The sequence below is a fragment of the Lagenorhynchus albirostris genome, chromosome 15 (assembly GCF_949774975.1).
Source record: "Lagenorhynchus albirostris chromosome 15, mLagAlb1.1, whole genome shotgun sequence".
Taxonomy (NCBI): Eukaryota; Metazoa; Chordata; class Mammalia; order Artiodactyla; family Delphinidae; genus Lagenorhynchus; species Lagenorhynchus albirostris.
In genome coordinates this window covers 74279823-74302155 of record NC_083109.1, presented here as the reverse complement: position 1 = coordinate 74302155, position 22333 = coordinate 74279823, and the positions used below count along the sequence as shown (strand labels likewise).

The following is a 22333-nucleotide window of genomic DNA, read 5'->3' as shown; positions in this document are numbered from 1 at the left end:
GAGGGAAAGTGGTTTTTCTTTAGGCCAAATTGAGTGAAAAGAGAAAGAAAAGAAGTGTAATTTCCCTTAAAATTACTCTCTGCTGGAAAGAAGGCAAAAGAAAAGGTCAAGGTAGGGTCCACATGCCTTTAAAAAAACCTAAAAAAAAGGTTCAAGTTCACGCCCCTCTCCCCCTTGACACTGAGCGGCTCCTCTAATGCCCTAGAAATAGCAGGGAAGAAGCAGGAAGTGGGTGATGTTTCCAAAGGCAAAGGAGCTTCCCCTGAGACAAGGCTCAGGGGGGGCCTCTACAAATTACATCCACCGGAAAGTTTCTCCACACTTCACAGAGGCCCAATGCCCCCGGCACAGCTCCCGGCTCCCTCCGCAATACCTGTCGGTTATTTCTGCCTTAGTCTCTTAGGCCTTGTCTCGATATCTTTAATCCTTCTGGGTCCCCTGGGTCCCTTGGTGATTGAAAGTATTTTTGGCTCAGTTCTCTACTACTTGCTCATCCTGTCTGGGTCTTAGAATCTTATAAGTTCTTACCTGGAGGAAGAAAATTTCCTCGGTGCAGAGACGTGTCTGCCCCCAGAAGTGGGCACATGTAAAAAGTCATATCAGCCCTCAGGAAGGAAAACGGAGGTGGTGTTTGGGAAGGCAAGGACCCAAAGCAGAAAATAAGGTGAGGATGTGGAAATGGCGTATCTAACACTTTCTGAGGACTATAATTTATTCCGGCAGCTCCTCAGTATAAAACTGCTTCTGAAGGCAGACATCTACCTTCCTATCTTGAGGGCTGGCGAAGGCTTAAGGAAAAGAAAAACTGTGTGATTGGGCTGAGGGAGAAATTTTTTGTTGAAGCCCTTCTTTGTGAAGGACACTCAGAAAAAAAGGTTACAGGCAACAGGATTATCCCCCAGGAGAGTGGCTGCACCTTTGATCTAAAAATCCTTCAAAGCAGTAGGAGGGGAGAGATAAGGAAGGAGGAAAGGCCTGGGGACCTAATAGTTTGTACATGAGGTCATGCCAGGCTGGATCCCGCCATGAGGACTATAAGTAGACTGCAGCTTCCAGCTCTCTCCTGGGTAGTTCTGAAACCCACCGTCATTGGAGATTAGAGTCTTTAATTCAGATTCTGTGCAAGGATGAGAATTCTTTTTTATTTTTTTAACTAATTAATTTATGTTTGGTTGCGTTGGGTCTTCATTGCTGCGCACAGGCTTTCTTTAGTTGCGACGAGCGGGGGGCTACTCTTCACTGTGGTGCGCGGGCTTCTCATTGCGGTGGCTTCTCTTGTTGCAGAGCACGGGCTCTAGGCACATGGGCTCAGTAGTTGTGGCGCACGAGCTTAGATGCTCCACGGCATGTGGGATCTTCCTGGACCAGGGCTTGAACCTGTGGCCCCTGCACTGGCAGGCGGATTCTTAACCACTATGCCGCCAGGGAAGTCCCAGGATGAGAATTCTTTCACATCCAGTTCTGATGTAAGTTGTGTGGTAGAGTGAAGAAGCCAGACACCAATCTTAATCACAATCATCTTATCCCACATTGTAGCTGTGTGAGCTGCGGCAAGCCAAGCTCCCTGGGCCTCAATTTCCCCGCCTATAAAATGTGGGTAAATAAGACCTGCCTTGTGGTGAGGATTATGAGCATAGGAAGGTACTTGAATGTTGTCTGTGCCCAGTGAATGCTAATTCCTATATGGAAACCTTGAAAAAATTCCCCTTTACTTACTGAGCACCCACCTCAGCGGGCAAGGTACGCATATGTACTTTACAGACGTCCTTGCAGAATTAATAGCGATAGTCCTTTGTGAATGGGGTGTGTGACCCTCATTTGGTAGGTGAGGGCTCTGAAGCTCCGAGAAGTAGAGTCCAAGGTCTTTTGGAAAATGGTGAAGGTGGGATTTGAACCCACGTCTGATTCTAATATCCAGGTTCAAAAGTTCTACACAGACTCTCTCCTGATCTTTTGTTTAGCAACAGAAAGTACAGCCAGAGGAAGATCCAAAAGAAATGTCCTTCAAACGCTTGGTGTGGTCGACAGTATAACCCAGCACTAATTAATGTGTTTGTTGATAATAATTTAATGCCTGTCTTTGGCTACCATATATTTGCATTGCACTATATTTTTGTGTACTTATTCATTCTCAGTGTCTACACTTGGTTTCCCCAACAAGATGACAGGTCAGCCCAGGATGAACTGTGAGTTGGAGATATGGCTTCTTCTCTTCACTGCCACTTAGGAAGAGCCCTGGGCAAGAGGCTGAATTTCTCTGAGCCTCAGTTTCTCGCTCTGTAAAAGGACCTAATGATAATTGTTCTGTTAATTTCAAAAATTATTTCAGAGATCAACGGGCTCATAAAAAAATCAAAAACTATTGTGCAACCCTGACTTGCTAGAGAAATGCAAGGTATCCTTCCTGTATCCCCTGAGGGCTGCAGAAAAGATCTGATGGTTTTTCTCCTGTTTCCTGCAGCCTCTAGCCCCGGGCCGAGACTACAGCAGATGCTCTCAAAACTTTGCTTTGGTCCCTTCCCTCAATTATTCATCCTGAACTGCAGCCAGACTCCTTCCTGGAGCAGTGCTTGGTATGCGTCATCACGCCCTGCAATCTCCCTGAAGGCCCCTCCTTGCTGGGGGAAGCAGATCTATCCAGCTCCTAAGCTCAGCAGGTAGGCAGGATCGCAGATCATCTCCTATCCCCTTTGTCCCTCTGTCCCTAGACCACCCCTCCTCCCCTCCCCCAGCAGCCTTTTTCTCAGCCAAGCAGCTATGCTCTCTACCTAAGACTCTGCAGCACTGTTCATACCTTTCCCTCTGTTAAGGGTGTCCACTTACCTTCCCTCTCATTTCTTCCAGGCCTAACCTAAACTTCACTTTCCTATGAGGCTTCTCTTGAACATCTATCGTGCTCTCAGAGGGCCTGATATTTTAATTAAAAAAAAAATCTAGCTCTTAATATTTATTTACTTTCAATTGAGAAAGAATCCACGTACCATAACATTCACCCTTTTAGGGTGTACAATTCAGTGGTATTTAGTACATTCCCAAGGGTTGTGAAACCATCACCACCACCTAATTCTAGAAAGTTCTCATCACCCTAAAAATAAACCCCATACACATTAGAAGGCACTCCTCATCGCCCTCCCTCCCCAGCCCCTGGTAATCATTAATCTACTTTCTGTCTCTATGGACTTGCCTATTCTGGGCATTTCATATACATGGCATCATACACTACGTGACCTTTTGTGTCTGGCTTCTTTCACTTAACATAATCTTTCCCAGATTCATCCATGCTGTAGCATGTGTGGGTACTTCATCCCTCTTGGAGGCTGAATAATAGTTCATTGAATGGACGTACCACATTCTGTTTATCCATTCACCAACTGGTGGACATTTGGGTTGTTTCTACTTTTTTGGCTATTAGAAATAATGCTGCTATGAACGTTAATGTACAAGTGTTTGTGTGGACGTGTTTTCAGTTCCCTTGGGTACAAATCTTAGAGCCACATTGCTGGGTCATATGGTAACTCTATGTTTAACCTGTCAAGGAACCTATTCCTTTTTGGATCTTATTGAGCACTGAAAATGGCAAGAATACCTCATGCTATTGGTGATCTTTTCTATGTTTTTCTTCCCGGTAGATGCTGATATCTTTCTATGTAGTACTTGTCACAGTAGGAGTCCAGAAAGTACATGGGGATGAAATGTGAGTTAGGGGAGGTTGACACAGGAGGACACAGAAGCGAGGTTTCCTGTTTTCTTAAAAGTTCATTAGCGAGTCCGTGCACCAGCAGACTCCTGGCTGCTGTGGCAGGACCTGGGTTTGTAAGCTCTAGTGACAGACCGCTCCTTCCCCTTCTGATTTTGACAGAGATTCACATGGCTCTGCTCGGCAAATGCCAGGCAGTGGCTCTCGAATTTTTTCCCGGAGACAGGAGTCTACACGGATTTTGCCATTGACCAGCTGGGTGAGCCTATGTAGAATGGGTTCATAATCCTTCTGGCTTCAATCTTCAGAGACACTGGCTCCCAAATAAGGCAACTCAGAATCATAACAATTCTAATTGCCCTAACGCAGATGTACGTAAGTGATGTTCCTGGCAGGGAGTTTGGGGCTCAGGAAATGGTAAAACAGTATAAAACCCAGCTCAGATGATTCTAACAATTAGCCAGATCTACTAGGTATGGGAGCTAGAGTTCTGTGATCCTTCCAGGTCTGACACTTTATGATTGTATGAAATTGGATAGTTCCATAGTCTAAGGTGGAGTTAATTAAGAGCTTGTGAAAGAGATTTTTCATCGGTGATAACAGAGCGTCCAGGCACCCACGTAAGACCTGAAGTTAGCGGTGGAGGATGTGGTCTCTGAGGGAACAGGTGATGCTTTCGTAGGAGGAAGACAGGCCACCTGTACTTGTGTGGGTATGAGCTGGCCCTTCGTCACCACAAAATCATCTTGGGTTTCCGGGTGTCAGACAGCTGTGTCTGGCTTTGAGGGTCCTGCAAGGCTCCCTGGCATGGTGTGGCCAGGTGTTATTTTGGTCTTTCCAGCCATCCTTCCCCTTCAAGTAACAAAATTCATCTTTTGGTCTGGGGATATGTGCCTCTCCACCTGGTGGAACTCTCAATCCAGGGCCTCACCTTTCCACTAGTAACAAACCAGATTGGCCAGTAGAGTACCCTAAGCTCTTGGCTTGTCCAGAGGTAGGCACACGGGCCAAGCAGATTTGGAGCCCCTGCTTGGAATGGAGCTGAATCTCAAGAGAGAGAATCCTGTTGACCTTGGGGAGAGAGGGCCTGCCCAAGAATGATGTCAACAGAGAGGAAAGGACAGAGAGAATGAGAGCAAAGTGGGGGCAGGGAGAGAATGTTGCTTGAGCTCTTTGGGTCCAAGTCAACCAAAGCTCATCCCTTTGGCTTCCCGCATTATTTGAGCCAGTGCTTTTTAGTTTAATGGGGTGTGGATTGAGTTTCTGTTACTTGAAGCCAAAAGAGTCTTGACCAATACTCTTGGGAACTCCAACGTTGGCAAGGACTTAACTTTCGGGATGAAATGTGTCAAGAGGATGGTTCAAACCCTGTAAATTTGGTCCCTGCACCATCTTTCAAAGATGTGGTGTTCCAGCAGTACATACCCTGCAATGTCTCCAGGTAAAAAGTAACAAGAAGAAGAGAACTGGGACCAGGGACCGGCCAGTTTTGTTTGTTACGATTGCTTACTAATGTGTTAAGCATTGTACTAAATCTTCTCACGTGTTATCCCATTTAATCCTCATAACAACCATAGGAGGTAGGTCATGATAAGATTCCCATTTCACAGATGAAAAAAACTTAGGCTCTTAATATTTATTTAAGTGCCTCATTCAAGTGACCTATAGGTGGTGAGGCAGGATTTGAAGCCAGCCCTGTCCAGAGTGCAGAGCTGGAGTTCTTAGCTATCATGCCTCTAGCTCTCCAGGTCTCTATCTTGTATTTCAGAATCCCTTCACTCCTCACTCATGGCTCCAGAAAACTTTCCTACAGGTTTGCTTTGATAGGTCCCCAACTAGAAGAAAAATCCTTTTTTGTCCGAAGCCCCAACTTTCTTTCAAACTGTCTCTTGTCTCACCACCTGCCATGGACCTCACCTACGCCTTAACCTCCTACATCTACCCCAGGAGAACAGGTTTTATTTCAGGAAAGTCATGGCACCTGGTGAGCTGGGAGCAGATGGTGTGGATGACACATCATGCCCTTTTCAGTTGAATGGGCATGAAATGCCCAAGGGGTACGGCCAGGTGATGAGCCAGGTCTCCCAATCCAGGTGTGCATTTGACATCCCGACAGAAACACTGCGACTTCAGCAGGGATGGCTTGAGCTGGAGCCCTGGGACATGGCTGCAAAATTCTTTCTCACCTTCCAAGGAGCCCAGAAATGTTTGAATCTAGATATGACCACCGTTGTCCAATCTTTGCATCATCGGACAAAGGAAAAAAATAAGGCTCAGAGAGTTTTAAAATGAGTTCCCAGGGTCACACAGCTAGTCTACACAGGGCAGGCAACAGAACCCACAGGACTGCACAGGGGTGCTCTGGGGGCTACCGGGCCTGGGTCACCCCTCTGACATTTGTTTCTCTTGTCCATCATACTGAATGGTACAGAGCAGCTTTGCCGTGTCTTTCACAGAAACTATTTATTCCCCAGTTGATTATTTCTGCTTGATTTCCATCTCCCGTGCATGTTGTCAGAAGCCTACAAAGCCCTGACAGCTGGTATTCCATTTAGGGACAAGCCTTGGGGGACGCATCCTGAAAGGGCTCACACACAGATCTTGCTGCACGTCTACTTGACTTCCAAATATAATGTGATTTCACTGGCGACGAAATGGAAAAGGAGTGAGGATGATGAAGAGTCGTTCTGTAAAGAGTCTTTGAAACGCCTAAGCGCGGGGAAATGACCCAGGGCCACTAAAGGGGAGCCAGGGCGGGGTTCGGTCAGGTGAACCTAGATTTGGAGCCTTACTCGCAGTTTGACTTCGGACAAATGACTCCATCTTGCTGAGCCTCAGTTCCCTCATCTGTCCCACAGGAACCACAGAACTGATCCCTCAGGCCGTGCTGACAGGTCGGTCTAATGTGTTAACAAATGACCAGCACTTGGGAAGCAGGCCAGACAGCTTTCCCTCATCCCTTTCCTCCTGGACTTAGTACATAACATAATTTATCCTAAGAACACTTAATAAGGATCTGGTGACAGGCAAATAGATGATTCAATCACAAGACCACTTAGTTTCACAGATGTCAGCGACTGGAACCAAATAATAAAATGTGAAATTCGTCTCTCAGTGTCACTGAGCTTATGTTCTCCAAAATCAAAACAGCTGGTGATTACAAGTGGTCCAACGGAAGCAAACCAGCTTAAACCTCTTTTATTTAGCATGGATGGTGATGGGGCATTGTGGGTAGTCACGTAATCTTGCATCTGACCCATTTGATAAGACATTAGTACATCAGGCATAATCTATCTTAGTAAAGGACTTTAAAAAAATGTCTGAGGGATTGGAAGGGTCTGGAAGTCCAACTTTTAGTGAAATATTCTCATTGGATTGGGGACACACAGGCTGCCCACCAGTGGGTAACACCAGAGAGCCCCTGAATTGAGTGGGGTTAAGTGAGCTCTTGCCCAAAGCACCCAGCACATGGGTGACACCTGGTCAAGTGTCTGACTCAAGTTGATGATTTTCCACTTGGAAACCAGGTGTGAATGAAGGAAAAGTCCACTTCAGAATCCTTGCATTAGATTCTTCTAGCTTCTAGTCTCTTCTCTGCCTTCCCAGGGGCTTCTGTAGGTGACTTCTTTTGGTGCTCTAGGAAAGTGCGTTCTATCCATGGTGTGACACCCCGATTCAGGACTTCCTGAAGAAGTCAGGAAAACTTTCCTTACATGTAACTTGGAATTTCATCCTATTTCCTCTTGTCCTTTCCTTGGGAGAAGATGGAAAATGTAACGCCTACCTATGATCACAGAGCCCTACGCACCATAAAGATTAGGCAGATCAGACTGTGTGAGGGGCTCTGTGTATGTGTGTGTGTGCGCGTGTTGTTTGTATTAACCTAAAAACCCAATAAATAAAACAAAATCAAGGCAAAATGAAAACTAAAAAGAAGACAAAAAAATCCCTCAAACCTCTCCCATCAGGGGTACCACACCCTTTGGGCCCCTGGCCTATTTCTCCGTTCTTTATTCTTCCATTCACGTGGAAGGAATAATCAATACTTCCTGACTTAATGGACAGAATCCGAACACCTTTGTGAAAGTATCAGACCCAAGATTTATAAAAGTGAAAAATATAATCATTGACATAGAATGATGCGGATGGCCTTTGGAAGCCCTCCTGTTAATTTCTAACGGACACACGCTGCAGCATTTTCAAACCTCTTCCTCACTCCAGAAGCTCCAGCTTTGCTGAGCTCGAAGACATCTGATGTGGGCTTCTTCAACTTCTGACTCTGCTACAGAACGCCTGTTTCTCTGACTATCGCCTCCTTCTTTGCTCAGAGACCGATGTGCCCTTTCACTTTTTTAAGGCAAAGACTTCTTACATCTTTAGGTGTAATAGGTCCTTACACCTTGATTCCTTCCTCTGACACCAAATAGAGCAGAATTTCCAAGCGCCATGGATCACCCAGCTTTATAGGCTAGCTAATCAGCACGGGAACATATTTGCTGCGGCAGAACTCTCAGAAGAGCAGGAGAGAGCTTCCTGAGTGGGGAGCAGAAAGAGTGGAGGTGGCCTGAGGGGGGCTCTGGGGCCTGGGGGAAATGTCCCAGCTCCCGTCCCCCCATCGGTCATTTGGGGTTGCAGAGAAGATAAAATTTGGAGAGATAAGAGTTCCATTGCTGGGACTTCCCTGGTGGTCCAATGGTTAAGACTCTGCACTTCCACTGCAGGGGCGGGTGGGTTTGATCCCCGGCCGGAGAACTAAGATCCCGCATGCCTCGTGGTGCATGGCCAAATAAAAGAAAAAAAAGTTCCATCATTGAAAGAAGGAAAGGCAATCACCTTGTCCCTACAGAGTTAGATGCTGGATTGACCAAGATGTGGGACGATGCCAGCTGGCAGGTGGGAGGGGGATTCTGAAATGTCAGCGAGGCCTTGGCTGAAGTGGCTGGACAGGCGAGGGGCAGCCTGGGTCAAGGGCGAGAGCAGACAGGAAGGAGTTGATCACTGGGGCGACGGGGCAGCCCAAACAGCTGGAGGCCGAGAAGACTTAGGAAGCACAAGCCATGCACCTACGCCATCAGACATCGGTAGAAGCAGGGAGAGGCTCAAACTGCCAGTAGCTCCCCGTTTGTGGGCAGCAGGCATGGGGGAAAGATGGAAGGGAGAAGGCCAAGGTCACCACAAGGTCTCAAATGGACTCTCTCAGTCCTAGGGCACCAGGGTGAATTCTGTGTCTGTGCGTCCATCTCTTCCCAGACTCCTTTGCCCTGAGTAAAATCAGGGAGCCCCTTTCCTGAATCTGGAGAGAGCTGTGGGCATTAAAATACATGCACTGGTGACTTCGGTCATATCCGAGATGGGAAAAATCTTACACCTAAACGCAAACACAATGAGGTTATGTTTGGGGCCAAAAAGCGCTGATGTATTTTAAAAACCCTCTCTGACATGAAAATCTGTAAAAGGGATTACGTAATCAAGCTCACAGAGGTCATTCAAGAAATCAAGGTGTGAGTTACAAATAGTATTCCTTTTATTAAATAAGATCATGAATTTTAAAGCACAGTGTCTGGCCCTTATCAATCACCCCCAAACGGTAAGTGTTGCTAATGCTATATGTACTAATCACTAAAGCAGACCCAGGAAGACTTCTATTTGGAAAGCCCTACGTCAGCTATTTATTTGATTAATAGTTGAGCTTTTGAGTAATAAAAGGACAGTGCTTAGAGTTCAGACTATTTCCCAGGGCAGTCTGACCTTTCTGAAAGTACTAAGACTTGTGACATTTCTCTGAATAAAGCACCAATCCATGAACATAGGTTCTTGTGGAAAATGCAGTGCTCAGAAATACTCTTCCTACTCATTTCAAGAGTGTGTCTCACAGCAGGGCGACTAGAGCCCCCAAACACTTCTACTGTTTGAGCACTGAGTCTGCCAGCTAAAATCAAGATGGAACGGAGAAGCCAGGCCTGCTGTTTTCTCAAATTTTAATCCAATCCCTGCCCTCTTCACCCGTCCTCGTCCTCCCAATTCCCCTGCCTGCCCGGCTGCAGACGGCGTTGGCTGTGACCTTCTCGCCCTTGTGTGGTCCCTGCAGCTCCAACTCCAAACGCAGACATTGATGCTATGGTCCAAGTCCCAAGCAGGGCAACCAAGGCACCTTCTGGACCACAGCTGGGTTTTGTTTGCTGGACACAGCACTTTTGAAAATTTTCACTGTGAACGCCTTTACCAGGAGGCATTGCTGTCAAGTTGACCCCGATCCCACCACTCCCTATTTACCTGACTTGAGTTAGTTCTGTCACCTCGGGGTATAAGCCACCTCCCGTTTCCTGTAGCAGTTCAGCCCTCACAGGGCCCACGGACGCCCAGGTCTGGATGTACCACTGTGTCCACCTAGACAAGCTCAGCCCCGCGTTGTCTGCCTGTCGTGGGCCTCAGCTGATTCTAACACAGCAGCTCCCAAACCAAAGAACCAAATTCCATTCTGGTGTCTATGTGACAGCTTACCATCTGTACACATTGGCTTGTTGGAATGTTCAGAAAAAAAGAACCGAAAAAACAGTAGACCTTTTAAAGAAGTCTCAACCTTAAATAAGTTAAAAATTGCCCATAGCCTGCTATGCTGTTTTAAGGTAATGAAAAAAACTTCTGTACATCAGAGCTGTTAAAGCAGCTCTGATTTTCAAAGTTGGAAAGAGGGACTCAATTATTTAACTTCCCTGGAACTCTCTACTGATTAGGGAATAAGGTAGCTTTTTTTTTTTTCTTAAAGCTTTCCTTCGTGAGTCCAAGAAAAATGACCTCTCACGGGTCTCTTTTTTGGACACAGGAGAACCTTATTTTCTTGGTGAAGTTCATGAGAGTTTTTTCATGAGCAGGGCTTTTGCTGGCCAGTGTATATTCAGAGAGCATAGAATGGAGGTAATTCGTTCATTCCTAAGGATCCTGTGAAGTAGGTGTAATTATCCTGGTGTTTATAGGTGAGGAAACTCATTCAGAGAAGATACACCCCTTGCCCAAGGTCACACAATTAGCCACTGGACTTGACCCAGGTTTGCAGATAGCTCAAACAGCCTCCTTACATCACCCCACGCAGCCCCCACTAAATAAAGGCCAACACCACAAAGCCACTCAAGTCACAGACCTCAGGGTCACCGGAGGAAGGAAGGGTCAATACAGGTCTTGCAAAAATGCAGAGTTGGGGGAAAAAAGCAGAAAAAAAAGAAACCTACTACATCTTGGCAAAAAGGATCTTTTAACCTCGGTCCTGGATTTGTGGCTTCCGTCCAAGGCCACTTCGGCCCAAGAGACTGTAAACCCATTTTTCATACAGAGGATGTGGAATGGCCGGCCTATCCCAGACCAGGTAGAGAGCAGAAGCAGAGGTACCTACCGCCCTCAAACTCCGTCTGGCAGTTCCCCGAGGTCTCATTCAGGCTCTCTTCCTCGTTGATGATGATGTTCTCAATGTCCTTCATCGTTAAGTGGTCCCGGAAGGCGTGATAGAGGATGTGCTTCAGCTCTTCCAGAGTTATCCTCTGCATGTCGAACTGTGGAGATAAAGAGGAGTGAGAGGGGGACTTCCCTGGTGGCACAGTGGTTAAGAATCCACCTGCCAGTGCAGGGGACATGGGTTCGAGCCCTGGTCCGGGAAGATCCCACATGCCACGGAGCAACTAAGCCCGTGAGCCCCACAACTGCTGAGCCTATGCTCTAGAGCCCGTGAGCCACAACTACTAAGCCCGCGACCCACAACTACTGAGCCAGTGTGCCACAACTACTGAAGCCCACACGCCTAGAGCCCGTGCTCCGCAACAAGAGAAGCCACCGCAATGAGAAGCCTGTGCACCGCAACGAAGAGTAGACCCCACTCGCTGCAACTAGAGAAAGCCTGTGCGCAGCAACAAAGACCCAAGGCAGCCAAAAATCAATTTACAAAAAAAAGAGAGGAGTGAGAGGGTCTGGGGCACTTGGGGGTGAGAATTTGGCTTGGGGCATGACCAGCAAGCCCTAAGTCTTCCTACAGAGATTTGTTCCAGTTTTTCAAGACATCAGATGAGCAGTTTTCTGCCACGCTCAGCTCCAAGCACACTTGTGAACTTGCAGGAACTTCTCGGGAATTCAAGGAATGCGATTCCCCCCTCAGTAGAGAATCTTGGAGAAAGAGATGCCACCTGCTAGTTTGGTCTCCTACTCATCCAGCCATCCGCTGTCCCCCCTCCACACCTCATGTACTTCGGAGTGTGTCACACTTCAGACAATGCATATGTCTCTAGAAAGTTTTAAATCTTCCAAGAAGCCAGCATGTGTCTTGCTCTAACAAGATAAAATGCACGTTCCAAGCCATGTTTATGAGGAAGAACAGCTGAAAAAAAGGTGTAGCGTTTCCACTTGTGTTCTTCCGCTACCAGGGAGAAGATTTGCTTTTCCACTGCATTTCTATCAGATTTGGTCACGTCACTTTCTTGGCCAATGAAATGTGAGTAGAACTGACATAGGTCACATCGATTAACATCTTTAAGAGCCGTTGCGTGGTTCTAGCCTGTGTCCTTTTCCTTCTGTCCTACAAAGAGGCTGTTCCTTCTGTTGGGGTCCCAGAATGAGGAGAAAGTGGAGAAGATAGCCCAGAAAGGAAAAGTAATGCGAGTAACAAATGCCCTTCGTTGTAGCCATGGAGATTTGGTATAACTTGGTTTACATCAACAATATAGAAATTAGTACATACAAATGAAAAGCTACCATAACAAAAATTCTAAAAGATGATGTATGGACTGCAGGGTCAGGAAAATAAGAAAACTGTTACTGGAGGCTGGAAAGATAACAACGCATGTTATGCAGTAGCAAAACATTTGGTAAAGTTGTTGCCTGTGATAACTCAGCGCAGATACGCACTGAATGGGTAAAAAGTTTGGGACAGGGCTTCCCTGGTGGTGCAGTGGTTGAGAGTCCGCCTGCCGATGCAGGGGACGCGGGTTCGTGCCCCGGTCCGGGAAGATCCCACGTGCCGCAGAGCGGCTGGGCCCGTGGGCCATGGCCGCTGAGCCTGCGCGTCCGGAGCCTGTGCTCCGCAACGGGACAGGCCGCAACGGTGACAGGCCCACGTACCACAAAATAAATAAATAAATAAATAAGTTTGGGACACAGCAGGCTCTGGTTGCAATTGGTTGCTCATCTACAAGAAAGAGATGAGCTCAGAGTGAACTAAATCAGACAGAGAAAGACAAATACTGTATGATCTCACTTACATGTGTAATACACAAACCAACGAACCAACCCGTATTCACGGATCCAGAGAACAGATGGGTAGTTTCCAGAGGCAGGGGGGTGGGGAGTGGGTGAAATGGGTGAAGGGGTCAAAAGGCACAAACTTCCAGTTATAAAATAAGTCCTGCAGATGTAATATCCAGCATGGTGACTATAGTTAATAACATTGTATTGTGTGTTTGAAAGTTGCTATGAGAATAGATCTTAAAAGTTCTCCTCACACACAAAAAATGTGTAACTATGTGTGGTGATGGATGTTAACTAGACCTCTTGTGGTGAGCATTTCACAGTATACACAAATTTCAAATCTTTACCTTATACACAGGAAACTGATATAATGTTATATGTTAATTATACTCAATTTGAAAAAAAGGTGATGAACTCAGGAAAGAATTGATTGTTTTGCAAGCCAGAATAGAGACAACCCCAAAATTTCTGGTCTTGCAGCATTGAAAGAAGCAATTGTTTCTCATCTCCTACTAGGAAGAGATAAAATTGAGAAATGCTATAAATCACAATCCAAACCTAGTAAAACAAATCAAAATGTCCCTTCTTATAATCTCTGACTATGTTAGGTGGCTCTCCGAGAAAGCTGGTCATTAAGTTTAGAGAGAGGTATGTCTCAAAAATAATTGTGGATATTAGCAGAAACCAACTGGAGTTAAATAGATTTTTAAAAATGACTAACTTTTTGAGAGAGCCAAGAGCAAACAGCCTGGGACTAAAAGACTATGACTGTTCAAAACTTAGAATCATCTGTGGGCTCTCAACCTTCTATGGGCACAAGCCACTCTGAGGATAAGTTACAGAGGCCCCAGGAAGGGTATATTTTCCAATACCCCTGATAGGGATAGAGTAGGATAATTAAATAGTCAGTTTAGAAATCTCACTAGGGGATTAAGACAGAAAAGGAATTTTAAGGGAGTTTGGGAGACTGTTGTAAGCGAATAACCACTCAAGAAAAGAATCCAGTAACCTAGCAACAAGCTACTCTACCTTGAAAGACCAGGAGCATCCAAGTGCCAGACACACTCAAGCCACAAACCCTGATATTTAAAACACAAGACAATAGATACGGGATGTGAATCCTGTTACGTGAACTCAGAGAGTTAAGAGTCCTTGAAGGGTAGCATTTCTGCAAGTGGCCAGGACAGAAATATAGGTGAAAGGGGAAAGAAACTAGGTGAAAGGGGACATTATACCGAAACCTGAGATAAATTACCATATTTTAGTAATATATATATGATCTAAATAGCACCATGACATCTGCCCAAGAATGAGGAAGAGGTGGTCTTCTCTCCTCCCCACTTTTTATTTGATTATAAAAATGTAGCCCTCTTTGTTCTCAGGGCTGTGTTCCCTTGCCAGCCCACTTGTATCTCCCACAAGCGTCCTATGCTAATAAACTCACTCTTGGCCTGCCGCTTTGCCTCACACTGAGTTCTTTCTGTGATGAGGCAAAAGAACCTGAGCTCCAGTAAGTCCTGACACCAGGTGAGTGGTTTTAATCAAAAGACAGCCATCATCAAAAAATCTACAAACAATAAATGCTGGAGAGGGTGTGGTGAAAAGGGAACTCTCTTGCACTGTTGGTGGGAATGTAAATTGATACAGTCACTATGGAGAACAGTATGGAGGTTCCTTAAAAAACTAAAAATAGAACTACCATATGACCTAGCAATCCCACTACTGGGCATATACCCTGACAAATCCATAATTCAAAAAGAGTCATGTACCCCAATGTTCACTGCAGCTCTATTTACAATAGCCAGGACATGGAAGCAACCTAAGTGTCCATCGACAGATGAATGGATAAAGAAGATGTGGCACATGTATACAATGGAATATTACCCAGCCATAAAAAGAAACGAAATTGAGTTATTTGTAGTGAGGTGGATGGACCTAGAGTCTGTCCTACAGAGTGAAGTAAGTCAGAAAGAGAAAAACAAATACTGTATGCTAACACATATATATGATCTTAAAAAAAAAAAAAAAAGGTCATGAAGAACCTAGGGGCAAGACAGGAATAAAGACGCAGACCTACTAGAGAATACACTTAAGGACACGGGGAGGGGGAAGGGTAAGCTGGGACAAAGTGAGAGAGTGGTAGTGTATATATGGACATATATACACTACCAAATGTAAAATAGATAGCTAGTGGGAAGCAGTTGCATAGCACAGGGAGATCAGCTCGGTGCTTTGTGACCACCTAGAGGGGTGGGATAGGGAGGGTGGGAGGGAGATGCAAGAGGGAGGAGATATGGGGACATATGTATATGTATAACTGAGTCACTTTGTTATAAAGCAGAAACTAACACACCATTGTAAAGCAATTATACTCCAATAAAGATGTTAAAAAAAAAAAGACAGTGGGTTCTAGTCCCCTTCTAGTCAGGGATCATGGATTCAAGTCCCAGCCGGTGGGTTCGAGTCCCAGTCTGAGCTTTGGCTAGGTTCGAGTCCCATCTGAGAAGGAGTGCAGTTTCACCCTCATCAGGTGAGTACAAAGAGAACAAGTGGAAAAGGATGGCTCTCCCAGATGGTGATGAAATCATGCAACGACATCAAGCACCATTTCCAGGAAACACAATTAGGGTCTAATTAAGGAACATACCTCACCTCAAGGTCTGTTCAACAGGATTTCAGAATTGCTCCGAGACTTGGACTGCTATGCGTGTTCCACTGCTTGCTTTCTGGATGGGAATATTCTTGGTGGTTAACCTGACCCCGTTCCACTACTAAAAATTGAGTGTGTGTTGGGGGATGGGGTGGATTCAGGGGGTAATTCGGCTTTGCAGTTCATATGTCTCCAGATCATGAGAAGTCACACCCAGATTTGATGTACATTTTGAGATTCTAGATCTTGTCTTCTGTTGTCATTGGATGGGACTTTTGAGTGTCTCCCTTGGGGAGGGGATGAGTATATTTTGTGGCTAAAGGGAGGGAAATAAATATTTATGAGCAAGAGTGTAGGCTGTAATTGGTTATATTATTTCCAATGATTTCTTTCCCCTTCCTGTGAGGGGATTATATCTCCCTGCCCTTTAGCACCAGGCTTTGGCCAACTGAACGAGGGTGAAAGTGATCTATATGAAAGTGATGGAATTCCAAGGAGAAGTCTCAAAGTTATCCGTGTGTTCTGCCATTTCTCTTTTTCTTCTGCCACAAAAACACACTAAATATGGGCCGTTCCTTCATCCTGGGTCCCAGAGTGAATGCAACATGGCGCTAATCCACGAAGGGCATGTGATCTGAGTGAGAAATAAACCCTGGTTATTAGCCACTAAGACTTCGGGATTTCTGCAGTATAACTCACCCAAGACTGAATACAGAAATCAATGTTTTAAGTTAGTCTGGATCATGATGAAAGGAAGGTTGAGACATTTATTCCCCTGCTTCCTTTGTAAAGCAATTCCTACCTGGCTTTCAATATGCCCCTTGTTCTGACAAATTAAATTGGGTTACTGGAACTTGCTGGAAACCTAAATGACTCAAGTTCAAAGCCATTTATATGAGTAAGAATAATTGAAGGGGGAGTGTGTGTGTGTAAAGTGGACTTGTTTGCTGCATCACAGTTAATTGACTATGAAAGTGAATTCCGAGACACTTAGGGTTGACCCATGACATAATCTCCCTTTAGAATTGATAGGAGAGCATGTGGTTATTAGCCTGGATATCGAGAGAAGCCTGGCAAAATGCATGGTGAGGGTGATGGACCTCACAGATGGGAAATCTGGGGCCCCTCTGCCATGGTTAGAGACAGAGAATGACAAAATCAAAGAGACTCTGAGAAAATGAGTAACCATTTCCTGAAAGACCAATTTGAAGGACCAGAGTACCTGGAAAAACTCTCACCAGCTGAGAATTTGCTGAAATTCAGATATTAGGTGAAAAGAACTAGTCAGGGGCTGTAAAAAGAGAAGGAGATCAGCTTGGTGCTTTGTGACCACCTAGAAGGGTGGGATAGGGAGGGTGGGAGGGAGGGAGACGCAAGAGGGAAGAGATATGGGAACATATGTATATGTATATCTGATTCACTTTGTTATAAAGCAGAAACTAACACACCAATGTAAAGCAATTATACTCCAATAAAGATGTAAAAAAAATTAATTAAATAAATTTTAAAAAGAAAAAAAAAAGAGAGAAGGAAAAATGGAGATTCCAGAAATCTATAGTTTTCCTTTTATTTGGTTCTCTGGGTCATGTTTTAATGTGAGGGTATTAATACTTAAGCAAAATCAGTTGAGTAGAATTCCATGTTTTCTGCATTGTCAGAATAGAGCTGTCTTTTACAAGTTTGAAAGAAATCACTATAAAACAATATGGGCACAATGCCAACAAGTATTTCTTCCATGGTGATCAATCCATTGAGCTTGTAAATTTTTCTTGAGTCAATTTTGATTTTTTTTTTTTTTTGCGGTACGCGGGCCTCTCACTGCTGTGGCCTCTCCTGTTGCGGAGCACAGGCTCCGGGCACGCAGGCTCAGCGGCCATGGCTCACGGGCCCAGCCGCTCCGCGGCACGCGGGATCTTCCCGGACCGGGGCACGAACCCGTGTCCCCTGCATCAGCAGGTGGACTCTCAACCGCTGCGCCACTAGGGAAACCCTAAGTCAATTTTGAAATCACGTCCTTTTTCAGAAAACCAGCCAAAAGATTTTCATCACTGTTAGCGTGTAACTATGCACAACAGTTCCACAATTTTAAATTTCTCTCAATGCTTCTTCTATCCCATTTGGTATTTTTAACCCTATTTGTTTTTCTTTCCTCCAGGTTTGATTTTTGTTGTTTTATTCTGTTTTTAGTGCATCTTGGTTAAAGATCCACTTTAGCCTGTACAGCTGCTATTTTTAGGAACCTAAGGAGTCTTCCCTTATGGTAAAATCTCTGTAGAGTCAATTACACAAATACAGTTATCCTTATTAATTATATTATGTAGTCTTATAATTATCATCTGTATCTCGTATAACCTTAGTTTCTGGGGATGACTTGATGTGTCAAAGACCATGAGTAACACACTGCAGTCTGTGGAAAATAACTGCATCTCCACAAATTGTTCTTTTAGTCCTAATATTTTCTAAACGAGGCTATCCTTTACAGCAGAAAGATGGATTTCCTCATTCAACAAATGGTTATGGAGCCTGACTCCACACCAGACACTGTGATGGAGACACAAAGGTGAGCGAGATGTTGATTGCTTTCAAAAGACAAGCAAATGAGTGATTTTAATTCAGTGGGATAACTCGCTGTGATAAGGGCCACCCAGGATGGCTTGGAAACCCCTGGGGAACGTAAAAGCTCACAGGTCCATCAAACGGCCACGTGTTGAGTTTGGAGCAGGAGAAGGTGGTCAGGATAAGATGAGAGCTGTGGGCGGGGTGCGAGTCAATAAAGGTCATGGAGAGGAGCTTGGTTGTTGTTGTTTTTATTGGAGTAGAGTTGCTTTACAATGTTGTGTTAGTTTCAGATGTACAGCAAAGTGATTCAGTTATATATATCTATATATTCTTTTTCAGGTTCTTTTTCATTATAGGTTATTACAAGATACTGAATATAGTTCCCTGCGCTATGCAGTAGGTCCTTGTTGTTTATTTTATATTTAGTAGTGTGCCTCTGTGAATCCCAGACTCCTAATATATCCCTCCCCCTCCTCTTTCCCCTTTGGTAACCATAAGTTTGTTTTCTCCGTCTGTGAGTCTGTTTCTGTTTTGTAAATAAGTTCATGTGTGTCATTTTTTTTTTAAGATTCCACATATACGTGATATACTTGTCTTTGTCTGACTTGCTTCACTTACTAGGATAATCTCAAGGTCCATCCACAGCCTGGTTGTTTTTTGCTTGTTTGCTTTTACTTTTTCATTGTGGTAGAATATACATAACACACATTTACCATTTTATCCATTTTTAAGGGTCCAGTTCAGTGGCATTAAGTACATTCACATTGTTGTGCAACCATCACCACCGGCAGTCTCCAGAGCTTTTTTTTTTTTGTGGTACGCGGGCCTCTCACTGCTGCGGCCTCTCCCATTGCGGAGCACAGGCTCCGGACGCGCAGGCCCAGCGGCCATGACTCACGGGTCCAGCCGCTCCGCGGCATGTCGGATCCTCCCAGACCGGGGCACGAACCCGTGTCCCCTGCATCGGCAGGCGGACTCCCAACCACTGCGCCACCAGGGAAGCCCTCCAGAGCTTTTTCAATTTTCCCCAGCTGAAACTCCTTACCCATTAAACACTATCTCCGCATCCCCCCCACCCCCGCCCCGCCCCCAGGCTCTGGCAGTCACCATTCTACTTTCTGTAAATAGCCAAATGTGCATTTGACTGCTCTAGGTCCCTCGTGGAAGTGGAACTGTACAGTATTTGTCCTTTTGTGACAGGTTAATTTTGCTTGGGTCATGTCTGCAAGGATCATCAATGTCGTAGCGTTTATTCCTCTTTGAGGCTGAACGATATTCCATCGTATGTATACTTTGTTTCTCTATTTATCCATCCCTGAATACTGGTATTGCTTCTGCCTTGTGGCTGTTACTGCTACGAATGTAAGTGTCCAAGCCTCTGCTCGTGTCCCTGTTTTCAGTTTTTTGGGGTATATACCTAGAATGGGAATTGCCAAATCAATGGTAATTCTGTGCTTAATTTTTTGAGGAATGGAGCTTAGTTTTACCTTTTGGGTAGGATGGGGTGCCACGAAAGGATTTGCAACAGAGAACTTACTTCATCATGAGTGAGCCTGAGAAAAATTACCCTTTGCCGGGACAAGCTGCAAGATGACCGGAGGGAAGGCTATTGAAATAACAGGTTTAGAAACTATGGTGGTGTTGAAGTAGCCTGCCAGGCCCAAGATGAAGACAATTCTGCCCCGGGGTGTCACGCCAGCAAACCAAAACCTGGATAACTTTCATGTCCCTGTAAACACTCCTCTTGACCAGAAACACCGTATGTCCAGTCGGCCAACTCCCAAATGCCAACCCAACTCCGGGCTTTCTCACGCCAAACAAGGGTGAGCTTGTGACCCCAGCCAATCAAATATTTTCTGTTTTCTCTCTTCTTTTTTCTTTATCCTATAAGAGCTTCCTGCCTTCTACCCCATTTTGCAGTTCCCGGAATGGAGCCTGTCCGCTTCGTGAAATGTTAACTAAAGTTTGCTGATATGGCCGAAACTGTCTTCTTTAATCATTTTTTAACTGTGGACTGTGGCGACAGAGAGCATTCAAGAGCCGTGTAAGAGAGTTTGACAAGATGACTCGTGTGTGGAGGGTGAAGCTCAGCGAACCAATCAGGATCACACCTGGGTTTTACGTTCAGCCGGATGGGAACAGAGGAAGAAAAGGCTTGGAGAGAAAGATGACGTGAAATTATGGATGTGTGCATTGGCGGTTCTGGAACAGCCCAGGAGGCAGTAGGATGTACAAATATGGGCTAATGACCTGGAAGTCATTTGCATACAGATGATAATAAAAGTCATCAGAAAAGATGGTAACACCTGGGAAGAGTGTCCTGGGTACGAAAAAGCCCAGGAAAGGCACTGGGAGGATATCAAGATAAACGGATGGGCAGCCTCCCTTACAGAATGCGTGAGGTATGTGTGATATTAGGAGTTATAGTAAGTATATATTTTGGTCTTCCGTCCATTGTTCCTGGCTCACATCTCCCCAAACCCTTGGAATTTCTTAAGTGATAAAAACCGTAGAGCATCTTTGTCATATTTGGTTTCTTGTCCTCAGTTCCTGAAATCACATCAGAGCCATAAATGGGCGTCTCATTATTTATAACAAGCCCCTTTCATCCACAACGGAGTTTATGTTAATGAGGTGACTTTTGGAAATCCTCTAAAGATGGAGGAGATGGTCACTGGAGGAATCAGTCATAAATAGAGGGTTGGAACTTTCAGTCTCATCCCCTGCTATCCAGGGAGGAGAGAGGGGCTGGAGGTTGAATCAATCACTCATGGCCAATAATTTAATCAACCATGGCTATGTCGTGAGGCCTCCATAAAAACCCAGAAGGAGGGGGTTTAGAGAGCTTCTAGGTGAGTGAACCAGAATGCATCCACGTGCTGCCATGCCAGGCCCCCACCTCCATGAGGACAGATGCCTCTTTGTTTGGGATCTCACCCTATGTATCTAGCCATTGATTTGGATCCTTTAATAGCCTTGTAATAAACTGGTAATCTAGTAAGTAAACAGATTTTCTGAGTTCTGTGAGCTGCTCTAGCAAATGAATAGAACCCAAGGGGTGGGTTGTGGGAAACTCCGATTTACAGGCCAATCAGAAGCACAGGTGAGAAGCTGGACTTGTGATTGGCATCTGAGGTGGTGGCGTCGGGGGCAGTCTTGTGAGCTCAAGTCCTTAACTTCTGAGATCTGATATAGTCTCTGGGTAGAGAGTGTCAAAACTGAGTTGAACTGTAGAACACCCAGCTGGTGATGGAGAATTGCTTGGTGGTGTGGGGAAAACACCCACACATTGGAAATGGGTACAGAATTGTACTGTGCGTTGCTATCAATATACACAATCTGTCATTAAAAAATATTTAAGTGCCTTCTATTGGAAAAAGCATCTGTTTATACATCAATACGGCTGTGCTTGCTTTCTTTCTGTGTGCATTTTCCATTAAACATCTCTCCTTTGGTTTTTAAACTTTCTGTGTTATATTATACACATGTCTTTTTAAAAAGGTATGTCTCTTGGGAGGGATAAATTAGGATTTGGGGATTCAAATATACACACTACTATATATAAAATCATAACCAACAAGGACCTACTGTATAGCACAGAGAACTATACTCAATATCTTGTAATAACCTATAGTGTAAAATAATCTAAGAAAGAATATATATATGATATACACACATTTCATATATATGTATATATATACATACATATATATACTCACACATAACTGAATCACTTTGCTGTACATCTGAAACTAACACAACACTGTAAATCAACTATATTTCAATAAAAGTTTTTTACAAACTTCAAAAAAGGTATGTCTGATAAAGAGAATGTACATTTCTTACAAAGAGAATAGAGTTGGATTTTAAAAAAATCTAATGTGATATTCTTTGCCTTCCAATGGTGGAGTCTAGTTACATTTTCATATATTGTTATAAACATGTTTGGCTGTACTTCTGTTAGTTCACCTCCTGCTTTCTAGCCTTCAGACCTTCCTTAGGTTTTCCTTGCCTTTTGTCTTTTGAAAAAAAGAAAACCCTACAGTTGTCCTAGTTTTGATTATAGTGGTGGATATCTTTCCATTTATCAACTGCATTACTTAAGCCATAATTTCTTATATTATCAAATGCAAGAAATTAAACTGCATTTTCTCATTTTCCTTACATATGATAAGGAAATTTATAAACCTTCATGTTCCTAT

The 22333-nt window shown here is 44.6% G+C and overlaps 1 protein-coding gene across 3 annotated transcripts in view; it reads right to left on the bottom strand.

Moving 5' to 3' along the window:
* CALN1 (calneuron 1) overlaps nucleotides 1-22333 on the bottom strand; it is a 434654-nt gene that overhangs the window by 1713 nt on the left and 410608 nt on the right. For 2 of the 3 annotated variants that reach the window (XM_060124149.1, XM_060124150.1), the window contains one exon: nucleotides 11085-11241. In XM_060124149.1, the coding sequence (XP_059980132.1) occupies nucleotides 11085-11241 (157 nt within the window). The remainder of the gene's footprint in view (nucleotides 1-11084; nucleotides 11242-22333) is intronic. The other variant, XM_060124151.1, reaches the window with a different exon arrangement.